At 49.8% G+C, this 12,018-nt stretch overlaps 1 protein-coding gene across 2 annotated transcripts in view; it reads right to left on the reverse strand.

Annotated features, from left to right (window-relative positions):
• SH3PXD2B (SH3 and PX domains 2B) overlaps positions 1–12,018 on the reverse strand; it is a 123,428-nt gene that overhangs the window by 20,727 nt on the left and 90,683 nt on the right. The window contains exons 9-12 of one of the 2 annotated variants that reach the window (XM_061129478.1): positions 9,062–9,179; positions 5,815–6,041; positions 4,219–4,268; positions 3,210–3,334 (exon numbers count right to left, since the gene is read on the reverse strand). In XM_061129478.1, coding sequence (XP_060985461.1) covers positions 3,210–3,334; positions 4,219–4,268; positions 5,815–6,041; positions 9,062–9,179 — 520 coding nt within the window. Of the gene's footprint in view, positions 1–3,208; positions 3,335–4,218; positions 4,269–5,814; positions 6,042–9,061; positions 9,180–12,018 lie in introns of both variants that reach the window. The other variant, XM_061129477.1, reaches the window with a different exon arrangement.

Raw genomic sequence — 12,018 nt, forward strand, 5'->3', positions numbered from 1 at the left:
AACGTACCTATGGGAAGCATCTCCTCCTGGGCTCACTGGGCCACTGTCCCGGGACGTGAGAAGAAGAGAGAGGGAGGCAGGAGGTGTCGGAGCTGGAGAAAAATGGTGGGTGCTCTGGAGGTCTAGAAAAGGGACTGAAGACCCTTAGGGGACTTCCCTGGTGGTCTAGTGGTTAAGAATCCACCTCCCACAGTCTGGATGGGAGGGAAGTTTGGGGGAGAATGGATACATGCATGTGTATTGCTGAGTCCCTGACTGTTCACCCGAAACTTACAGCATTGTCTGTTAATCAGCTAGTGGTGGTGTTCAGTCGCGTGGTCCTGTCTGACTCTATTCCTTGTGACCCCATGGACTGCAGCACATCAGCCCTCCCTGTCCATCACCATCTCCCGGAGTTTGCTCAGACTCATGTCCACTGAGTCAATGATGCCATCCAACCATCTCATCCTCTGTCTCCCTCTTCTCCTTCTGCCCTCAATCTTTCCCAGCATCAGGGTCTTTTCCCATGAGTCGGCACTTTGCATCAGGTGGCCAAAGTACTGGAGCTCCAGCTTCAGAATCAGCCACACCCCAGTATAAAATAAGAAGTTAGAAAGAAAAAAGATCAGCTTTCCAAAGCAGGGCACATGGGTTCTGTCTCTGGTCGGGGCACTAAGATCTCATATGCTGTGGGGCAACGAAGCCCACACACGGCAGCCAGAGAAGCCCACGTGCCACAAGGAAGCCCCCGCACCGCCAAAAAGAAGACCCTGAGGACACATACCACACTCATGCACTGGTTTAAGACCATCTGCTCACTCTCTGTACCCTTCATTCACTCAAATGTGCATTCATAAAGGAACGGCTCTCTGAGTACCTACTGTGGACCAGACAGGGTCAGAGGCGAGAATGAAGAGGAAAACATTCCCTGGTTTTCTGGGTATTAGCGGGAGGCTAGTGGGGAGATGGATTTTCATTGATTTAACAAGATTTATTGCAAGTCCACATGTGCCAGCCACTGTGCTAGCTGCAGGGCTACAGAAGTAAAAACAGATATGCTCTCCATCCTCCTGAGACCCTCAAATCCTGGGCATATAAACAGCAGGCTGTCAATACATCTGGTTCTAATCTGGAGACAGACAAGGGTTCAAATCCTGACTCTGTCACCTTTTGGCTGTGTGACTTTGAATAGCACCTTTTTTCTGAGCCCCAGCTTCGTCTGAAAAACAGGGATTGAACCATTCCTGCCTCTTAAGAGTAAATGACAATATGATTAAGGGAGACACAGCCTGTGAGGTGCTGAGTGCTGTGGCTGGCACCCAACTGCTTCTCCGTTACTTATGGACTTCCCTTCAAGCTCCAACCCCGAGAGAAAGAGAAGAGAGATGGGACAGGAGAGAAAATAAAAGGAGAGAGAAGAGGCGAGCAGGGGAGGAGGTGATAAAAACATAATACAAGCCAGTCACAAAGGCCACATAGTATATGATTCCACACATATGAAAAGCCCAAAATCAATAAACCTATGCACACAGAAAACAGAGAAGTGGTTGCCTAGGGCTGGGGCAGGGGCACAGAGAGGGAGTGAGGAGAAGTGGAGAGGGACTGCTAGCGTGCACAGGGCTTCTTACGTGGGTGATGAACGGCTCTCACATTGATTATCGTGATGGTTGCACAACTCTCTAACTATACTAAAAAAACACTGAATTTTATACCTTAAACCACTGACTTGTATGGTATGTGAATTATATCTCAATAAAGCTGTTACCAAAATTAAAAACACACAGAAGTAGGAGCTGGTGCCTAGACCAAGAATAACAAGTAGTGTAAGCTGTGTACAGCAAAGGAAACCATGAACTAAAGGAAAGGACAGCCCACGGACTGGGAAAGAATATTTACATATGATGCAACTGACAAGGCTCAATTTCCAAAATAAATAAACAGCTCATTCGACTCAACAACAAAAAGCAAACAGGCCAATTGAAAAAAGGGCAGAAGACCTAAAGAGACATTTCTCCAAAGAAGACACAGAGATGGCCAACAGGCACATGCAAAGATGCTCAATATCACTAATTACTAGAGAAATGCAAACCAAAACTACAATGAAATATCACGTCACATGGGTCAGAACAGCCATCATTAAAAAAATCTACAAATCTACAATAACAAATGCTGGAGAGGCTGTGGAGAAAAGGGAACCCTCCCACACTGTTGGTGGGAATATAGACGGGTGCAGCCATTGACAGAACAGTAAGGAAGTTCCTCACAAAGCCAAAAACAGACTTGCCATATGATTTAGCAACCCCACTTCTGGATATATATCCAGACAGAACTCTAACTCAAAAAGATAAGCACTCAATGTTCACTGCAGCACTATTCACAGCCAAAGCACAGAAACAACCTAAATTCCACTGACAGATGAATGATAAGTGATAAAGACACAGTGTGTGTGTACATATATAGAGATATGATGGAGCACTACTCACTCACAAAAAGTGAATGCCAACTGCAGTGATATGGATGGCATAGAATTATTGTACTAAGTGAAGTAAGTCAGAAAGAGAGAAACAAATATGGTATGATGTCACTTATGTGTGGAATCTAACATGACATAAATAGGGACTTCCCTGCTGGTCCAGTGGGTAAGACTCCGTGCGCCTAATACAGGGGACCCGGGTTTGATACCTGGTCAGGGAACTGGATTCCACATGCCACAACTAAGACCCAGCACAGCCAAATAAATAAGTATTAAAAAAAAATAATAATAAAAAAAAATAAAAATAAAATATGACATAAATAAACTTATCTATGAGACAGAAATAGACTCACAGACATAGAGAACTGAGTTGCGGTTGCTAAGGGGAAGAGGGAGGAGAAGGAAGGATGAATTGGGAATTTGGGGTCAGCAGATACAAAGTATTACATATAGTATGGATAAACAAGAGGGTTCTCCTGGACAGCACAGGGAACTATATTCAATATCCTGTGATAAACCATATGGTAAAGAATATGAAAAAGAAAATATATATAAGTATTGGGTTGGTCAAAAAGTTTGCTCAGGTTTTTCTGTAAGATGTCAAAAACCTGAACAAACTTTTTGGCCAACTGAATATACCCAAATCACTTTTTGGTACCACAGAAATTAATACAACATTGCAAGTCAACTATACTCCAAAAAAAATAAGAAAGAAAAAGAACTACAAGTAGGCAGAAGGACACCAGGTCCACTCACCTCAACCTTCAGGCCTGCCTGGAAGCTGATGCCATCAGGGATGGTCGTCTGGAATTCGGCAATGGTGTAATACTCCTCTTCCACTTGGGGTGGGATGGGAGGCTTGGGCAGGTTGAGACCTCGAGGCTGGTTCAATTAAACACAGTGTTAAATCCAATATAACTCCATTCCCCAGCGCTGAATGAGGGACTAAGGGGCTGGGGCCCACAATCACCCTTCAAGGGACGCTGGTGGACCCATTTGGATTCTAAGGGACAAAACAAAGGGGATCGCTCGCTCAGATCACCATCTTCTAGATGCGTCGCTGGCCCTTCCGCTTTAGGGTGATAAGAAAAAACACGGGACATTTGCCTACAGTCATGAAAATCGGGTGCAAGACAATATTCTCTGAACTTAAGAGATAATGAGGGTTGTGAAATGAACACAAGTTTCCAAGTCAAGACACACTGGCATGACTTTGGGCAGAGCCCTTCCCCTCCTGAGAGCCTCAGTTTCATCTCCTGTAAAATGGGGATAATAACAGGATCTACCTGGTGGGGTCAGCATGAACATTCGATGATTTCACATAGTGAAATAGGAGCACTCTGCCTAGCACCCAATAGGTGCTCAGTAGATGGCAGACACTAAAAACGAGAGGCCCATTTTTCACAGTATTGCTTAGAAAGGTACCTAAGAATTAAAAATGGAATATGAGAGCAAAATGCCAGAATGGCACCGTAAGAGAAATGTGTGCCTCATTCAATTTCAGTCTCAAGTCACCTTACTGGAGAAGACTCATTTAAGACAAAGCAGAGTGGGCTCAGGAGGCAGAGAGCACACGGCCAGGCCTAACTGTCACAAAGCCATAAGCAGACTGTGTGACCTCCCGGACCTGCGTTCTTCCGCCTGTCAATGGGATTGGCGTCACAAGGCTGCCGTGTAGAAGAACGCATCCTTGGGAAGGGTGAGGTGAGTGTGGGGGGCCAGTCTTAGGCCAGGGGCTGGCTCCCCAGTTGCAAGGGTCCACTTACTATGGTCATATCCCGGCGAGGAGGGGGCCTCTGCCTCATCTTGGGTGATCCTATAAAGAGATGAGATCTTGTTTCACACACGATGAACATAATCCCCGAGGTGGACACCAAGACAGATCTAATCTCCCCTGCAGGAGATGAGGTATCACGATTTGCACAGGCATCAGGGAGCGGCCATGACCCTTCCTGGGGGAGGAGCCTGACGGGGGCGGGGCCACGCAGACTGGGTCCAGGACTCTATCAGCCAGGGGATGCTTCTGAGTCCTGGAGCGACGGAAAGCCTTCCAGGAAAGGCAACAACTTATGTGACTTTGAGCCATGTGGCCCTCTTCTGAGGAGTGGGGATAACACCTGCCTCCTGGAGGTAGCGGTGGAGATGAAAGTCAACGGTACAGGCTCGGCTCTCGGCATGTGGCAGGTACGCATTAATGTTATTGCCCCTGTCTTTGTTGGCTCTGGAGCAAACCCAAATTAAATAATGCATAAACAGAGCCAAACAAACTTGGACTGATGATTTCAGGGGTTTTTACTCTGGAATTGGGCTGCTCCTGCTCTGGGTCAGGAAGAGGATGACTCTTGCAGTGGGCCAATGCTCCTGGCCAAAGGCAGACTATTGAGGAAGGCACCCCACAGGCTGACAGAGCTCATTTAGTATGAGTCTACACAGAGGGGTGGTTTGGCAGTTGGGGTGGGGAAGACTGCTAAACTCTTAAATACCCATTTCCTCTGTCTCCTATTAGAATAAATAGCAACAGAATTTTAGCCAGACACTTGACTGCCTACATAAAGACTACATTTCCCAGACTCCGTTGCAGCTAGGTAATGCCATGGGACTCAGTTCAGTTCAGTTGCTCAGTGGTGTCTGACTCTTTGTGACCCCCATGGACTGTAGCACGCCAGGCTTCCCTGTCCATCACCAACTCCTGTAGCTTGCTCAAACTCATGTCCATTCAGTCAGTGATGCCATCCAACCATCTCATCCTCTGACTAGGTCTAGCCAACGGGATGTGGCCAGACAATCTACTCTCAGGTGTGCTGGGAACATTCAATTGTAAAATATATACAACAAAGGTCTGAAAAGCAAGATAAGTAAAGAACTATCTTTGGAGTAAATCCAACACAGGGTCCATTTTTTCTTCCCCAGGCTCAGAAATGAGGCCCTGCAGAGAGAACACTGGCCCTTGAGTCAGAAGGATGTGGGTTCAAGCCCCACGGTGCACTGTTTGGGCAGTCTTGGACAAACCACTTCATCCTTCTGCTTCCTAATCTGTAAAACAAAAGCAGTGAGTCCTACAAAGATTGTTACAAAGGATCAGTGAGACTGATTGTAACATTCCTGGCACACGGTAGGGGCTTGAGAAATAGGTCTGGTGATTATCATGAGACAGTGGAAAAATCACAGTTTGAGTAGGAGAGCCACATCTCTCCACTCAGGTTCTGCAACTTGTTGGTGGAATGATCTGGGAACAAGTGACCTGGGGCCATGAGCCCATTTTCTCATCTACAGGATGGAGGGCTGCGGGGCTGCCGTGAGGGTGAGGGACAGCACGTGAGCAGGTCTGGCATGCCTCTGGGAGCCAGGTGGGTGCCACTTACTCTGCTTGATGTCACCGTCGGGCGCGGGGCGGCCCTCAAACCGGCCATCCCTCTGGTTGTTGAGTAGCTCCTTCTCCCGGCCCCCTGAGTTCTGCTGCCGGGAGACGCCATCGAGCTCCAGGACGCCCACGTGGGCAGGTGAGCCAGGGCCCAGCTTCGGGGGTAAGGGTTCCCCGCTGCTCTTCCTCAGGTAAGAGGCTGGGGCCCAGCCCTCTTTGCCCTGGTACCTGGGGGAAGGGGAAAGATGTCATCCAGCCTGCTCTGCCAGGCCCATGGGAAGAAGCTGAGCTTCTATAATGAATCTCCCTTCCAGCCCCAGATGGTAGGAATGATGGACCATTGCTGCCCAGGGCCAGAGACTGGCACACTGCTTGATGCCTCCTGATGAAGTCAAAGCCCCCAGCTGGGCATTCAAGGCCCCCCAGTCTGGCCTCTCCTTGCCTCCCTGGCCTTGGCTGTCATGGCAACCTCTACATCCCACCCACCCCATGCAGCCAAATGCTCCACCATCTTTTATCCCCTTGTCCCACGCTCCTGCTCTGGGAGACCCTCTGCCTGGAAAGCCCATTCTCTATCATCCTCCTCTCTATCATTCCAGCTCTGCTTAAGGCGTCCTCTCAAGGCTTTCCTGAGCCTCCTTCCACGGTGGCCCGGTGGTCTTGCACACACAACACCATCCTGTCTAAAACACACAGTGACACTTGGCTGTGATGGTCTTGTTTCCCCACTTAGAATGTGAGGTCCTAGGGGTGGAGATCACGGGCGATTCATCTCCACATGGGGCCTCACTGCCTGTGATTTGAATGAAGAGAAAAGGGGACAAGTGGACAAACTGTCAATGGAACCGGCAAGAGTGAGCAGCCACAGAGCTCTGCGATGGTCCTTATACATCCCATAGTCATCACCGCAGTGACGATGGTGACGATGGTAACTGCCACTTACGCACACCTACTGCGCGTCAGTCCTGTTTCAAGCATTTTATAGCTATCGATGCATTTCACCCATCCAATCTGGGGGTGTGGCAGGAAGGGGTTCAGCCCCAGACGGCTGGCACCTGTCGGTGCTGTTCACCTCTGCTCTGCAGACTCTTCCCAGCAGCCACAGATGCAGGGACAAAGCCTGGTATAGGCGGGGTGGGGCTCCGGTCACAAGCAGATTAAACACGCATTCAGACAGAAATGGAGCAGGTCGGGGGCTGGTTCCGGGGTAACCAAGGGTCACTGAACTCTGGAATGACTGACACCCTAAGAGCCCAGCTCACTGAATTCCAAAGGGAATTGAACGAGTGTAACGATCATTTAATTCTCTGCATGATGGAGTGCGGCTGAAGAGTGTGACCGGAGGGGTTGATCGGGACCACGGGCGTGCAGGAGGCGGCTTGTGAGGACCAACTGTTCACATCCCTTCCCAACTCCATGTTTAGCACCATCACAATGGAAGCCTGAAATCTACCACGGAGGGAGGACTTACACCACGGAAACTGGCAAACACTACAACTCAAGAGCATTTTTCCTTCTGGAACTGTTAAACATTTGCCAGCAGACCACTAATCTGAACCACAAAATAGGTGCCCAGACCTTTGGGGAATATGCCTAATGGACTGGAGATGATACAGAGCAGTGCCATCTCTCATCAAGCATCACTTTAAGCCCTGCGTTTCAACAAAAAGGGTCCTCTTCAACTAGAAGCAAACTTATAAGGAGACAGAAATCTGCAGATTTTGGTGTCTATCAACCTTAAAACATCCTTTGAGAAGGACTCAGTCTCGTGCCAGCTGGAACATGCTGGGCTCCACACGATGCAGGCGTCACCGTGAGACAGCTCATCATCTGGAGGCACAGGGCCATAAACAGAGAGGCACGGCTGAGTGGGCTCTGGGGTCAGAAAGGCACAGGTTCAAATCCTGGCCCTGTCACTTTCTCGCTCCAGTCAAACCTTCTGATGACCACGGCAACATCCTGCGGCCACCTCGTGAGGGACCCTGAGCCCAGTCAAGCCACCTGAATTCCAGAGCCACTCAGTTTGGGGATAATTCGTTACATCACAAGATAAAACACACTCAAGACATGTGAGCTCTCACTGTCATCGTAAGTGTATGCTGAAGTAAGTGTTAGTGGCTCAGCTGTGTCCAACGCTTTGCGACCCCATGGACTGTAGCCCACCAGGCTCCTCTGTCCATGGAATTCTCCCAGCAAGAATACTGCAGTGGGTAGTCATTCCCTTCTTCTTCATCCAGGAATCGAATCTGGGTCTCCTACGTTGCAGGCAGATTCTTTACCGTCGGAACCACCAGGGACGCCCATCACTGTCCTAAGTTCGCCCTCACACCTCAGTCCTGAGGCCCTGACTCTCAGAAGTCCTCCTGACCCCCAGGCTGCGGAGCTGTCTTCTGGGCGCACAGTGCCCCAAGCACTGCTCCCTCGCCCACTCCCTGCCCCGTACGTGCGTCTGGGCCTGTCTTCCGTGCCTGCGGGTGTAAACTACTGTGTCTTTCTCACTGTCGAGCCCCCAGGTGTCAGAGTACAGCTTGGCCCAGAACAGATGCTGGTGTAGCTTTGCTCAGTGAACGAGGCGGCACACGCTGAGCCCCAGGTGGCTGGCCCCGGGTCCCGCCTCACACCACGGCGCAGACCCCAGGCGGCAGGGATCCCAGACTTCCTCTCTTGCCCAGATTTCCCGAGGTTGCAGCCTGCCCACAGAGTAACCAAGCAGGGAGTTCCAGGACTCTCATTACTAAAACTGGGAAAGTCCCAGCACAGCAGGACGAGCTGGCCACCTTGCCTGCCGATGAGCTTTTGATCCCATCATACAGATCAAAGACCTGTAACAAGGTGTTGGAAATGCCGGTCTCCACCGGACTCAGAGATGACGGCAAATGACGAGCTTCACGAGGGGCTACAGTCCATGTGGTGTTACCCATCCTGTTGCTCTCAGTGGGGCTGGAGTAGGAAATCACTCCCACACGGCAGCTTCAGCCTCCAGTTACTCATTATGAGACACATCTGGAGGTGAAGACCAGTCTTGCTCAATGGGGTTATTGCTATCTGTGGTTCAGCGTGTTCAGAGACAGTTTTGCTTACGATGGCTTTTTAGAGAAGGATATGGGTATGGAAGGAAGCCAAACAGCACAGAGGAGAAGTGTGCTTTTATGGCGCAGGCTGCAGCCTCATCTCCTCTGCAATCATTTACAGACATCTGTACAGCTGGAGGCCACGTGACCTGAAACCCACCCAGCTGCACAGGGTACCTGATCTTCCACCAGCCTTCCAGGTTCTTCTGGATGACCTCCACCACGGCTCCTCTCTCCAGGTTCATTTCATCTTGGTCACGCGCTGTGTAGGGGTAGATGACGGTGTACTTCTCTTCTGTGGGGACAAAGGGATGCTGGGGTAAGTCAAGGATGCTGTAAGCTTCGAATGCTGACGGCCAAGGCTGTGATCCTGAGATGCCCTTGCAGGGAAGGATTTCTTCCAGAGACTTCTGTGCACCATCCTTCCCCCAACCCCCCACCACGCCCCAGTGACCCTCACTTAGCCCTGGATGACCCTGGTCAGGCAGCAACAAGACACAGGACAAAGCGCAGGTCCTCAGAAATCCCTCAGCATCACACATCACACTCACCTTCCACAATCTGTGCCTCCAGGTCACCTTCCCTGAACATGCCTTACGTAACACCCGGACCCAGGGAACCCTCATCCCACTTACCAGGAACAACCTTCGAACATATCAGATAATTTACTTATCTACTGTGCTTCATCTGTCTTTCCCCAGATAGAATAGAGAGTTCCAGAAAGGCAGGATTTGAGTCTGGCTCGTTCATTCCTCTATCTCTAGCACTGGGCATGGTACTGGGAATATTTTGGAACTATTTAGTAAAATAGCCAAGGTTTAGTAAATGAATAAGTCCTGAAGGCCTGGTGGGAGTACCTTGCTCATGCTGGGGTAGAGGACTGGTATTAAACCCTTGTGGTGGCTCCTCTGCAGTCCTTGTTGGTGGAGGGGTCAGAGACAAGCTGGACTTGGCAGCATACAGTATGGGGTTGGATCAGTACCACGGAGGAGATAGCCATTTTTTATTACCTAGCTGGTAGCTGATTTCCACTTTACATTTATTTTCAAGTCCCTGGATCCAGCCATGCCTGAAGCTTAAGATTTATTAAAAAATTATTTTTTAATTGAGATATAATTGACACCTCACACTGTGTCAGTTTCATGTGTACAACATAATGGTTTGAGATACGTATCATGAAAAGATTGCCTGCTTCTGTTTTTATTAATGTCACCGGGTGCCTTCCATCCCCCTCTCAGTGGATCCCGGCTCCCTTACTCCCAAAGCCAAGAGAACTGCCTCCAGCAGCGTCCCTCCCATCGCCCTGCAGGCCCCGCGGGAAGGGCTGTTCACTGCCACATTCAGACAGGACCCTCCCCAGAGCAAGGGCATAGCTCCCATCCCCAGCACTGTTAGCAGTGACTGCTGAAACGGATAACAGATGAGAGGCCCAGGGGAGCCAGTGAGACGGGGAAGAGGGCCTTCCTGTTTTGGTTACATCCCAGACCCCCGGGAGTCACCGAGCCAGCTGTGCGCCGATGTTGACGGTGAGCCTGTTGGGGAAACACCGCAGGCTGCCTGTGGCCTGCCCAGCTGGCGCAGGGGGCGGCGGAAAACACACAGGGCGTTTATTTATTTATTGATCTAGCCCCCTGACCTGCGCGGCGGGGGCTGAGCTGACTCAAACGCCACACATCCTGTGTACAGCGGAGTCAGCGGTTCTCCTCACTCAGGATGCAGGCTGGGGCACGGGTGCTGCAGCAGGGAATCCAACCCCGTGGAGGCAGAGAAGTTCTGTCTGGCTAGGTGAGAAGGGCACTGCCTGGGTCCCAGACTGAGTAGAGTCATTACTACGGGCTCCAAACTCCTGGGGGTTCTCCAGTACCCAGAGGCCCTTTCTGGACACGTATCGAATGTCCAGTGATCCCTAACAAAGCTGAAGGCGGGAGGCCTTGCGGACTGTATGGTGGGTGATGCCACCTGCTTACCGTCCATCTGCCCTTCCCCTGGTGGCACTGTGAGCCTCCAGCCACATGTCTGGGTGAGGCTGACCTCGCTAGCACCTAGAGGGAGGGGAGGGCACCTACCCCTGGCCTGGCCAAAGTGACTGGCCACTGTGATTAGTTTAGGGATGGTATATGACCCAGTCGGGTCAGCTGGAATCAAATCCTGGGACTGTGTTGAAGGAGAAGCATGCGCTTTGGTGAGTGTTCCCAGAGAGTGCCTGAACTACCATCCCCATGAGAGAATGGTTCCAGCAAGGCAGAGCATGGAGCTGAGGCTGGCGAGCCTAAGTCTCAGTGCCAAGGGCAGGCGGAGAGCAAGTGTACCTGCCAAGCCAGTAAACAAAGAATGATGCCCACCATCAAGCCAGCAGCCACTGCAGCCACCCCCAAGAGTGCACCCTGAGGGGAATTCAGATGGATAAAAACAGGAAGCATTCCGTGTTCTGGGTACAGGCCCAAGATAGATAAGATACATATCAAAGGAGTAATTTCAATGAGTCCAGACTCTTACATCTTTCCACTCATAGAAAAGCACTAAAATCATTAACTTAAGATGTCTGCTTTTTGTGATTAGCAGTAATCTTTTGATGTTAGACTTCATGTTTTGTTTTTACAGACAAAAACCCCCTATACATCCTGGCTCCTCCCTTCGCTCTTCGGGGGCAGTGCCTGAGAGCTATCTGAGAGGCTGTCTCCCAGGCTACAGTCCTCAGTAAGGTGCCTGCATAAAACTTACTTCACAACTTCTACGTTGTGCATTTTTCTTCAGTTGACAGATGTTTTCAAGCTCCTGAATCCAGCCATACTTGAAGCTGCCTCTACCCTACAGTTTGCAGTGACCTGAGTCAATGCACTTCCCTTTTGCTTAAGCTGGTGTGACATGGGTTTCTTTACCATTGTCACTCAAATGTGCCCGATACAGGGAACAGGTCACTGGATCAACATTATAGAGGCCCCCAGGCATCACTTATCTTTACTTTATTTTAGAATAAAATGATCTTTATCCTTTTTGCAATAAACTTGATTTGTCTTTACATTTAACATTTCTTGCTTTTATATTTTTGCTTGATTTTTTAAATATTTTGCTTTTGATTCACTACAAAATACAGCTGGCTTTGATAGTTTTGTCTCTGCAATATAACACAACCT

Source organism: Dama dama, chromosome 25 (assembly GCF_033118175.1).
Source record: "Dama dama isolate Ldn47 chromosome 25, ASM3311817v1, whole genome shotgun sequence".
Taxonomy (NCBI): Eukaryota; Metazoa; Chordata; class Mammalia; order Artiodactyla; family Cervidae; genus Dama; species Dama dama.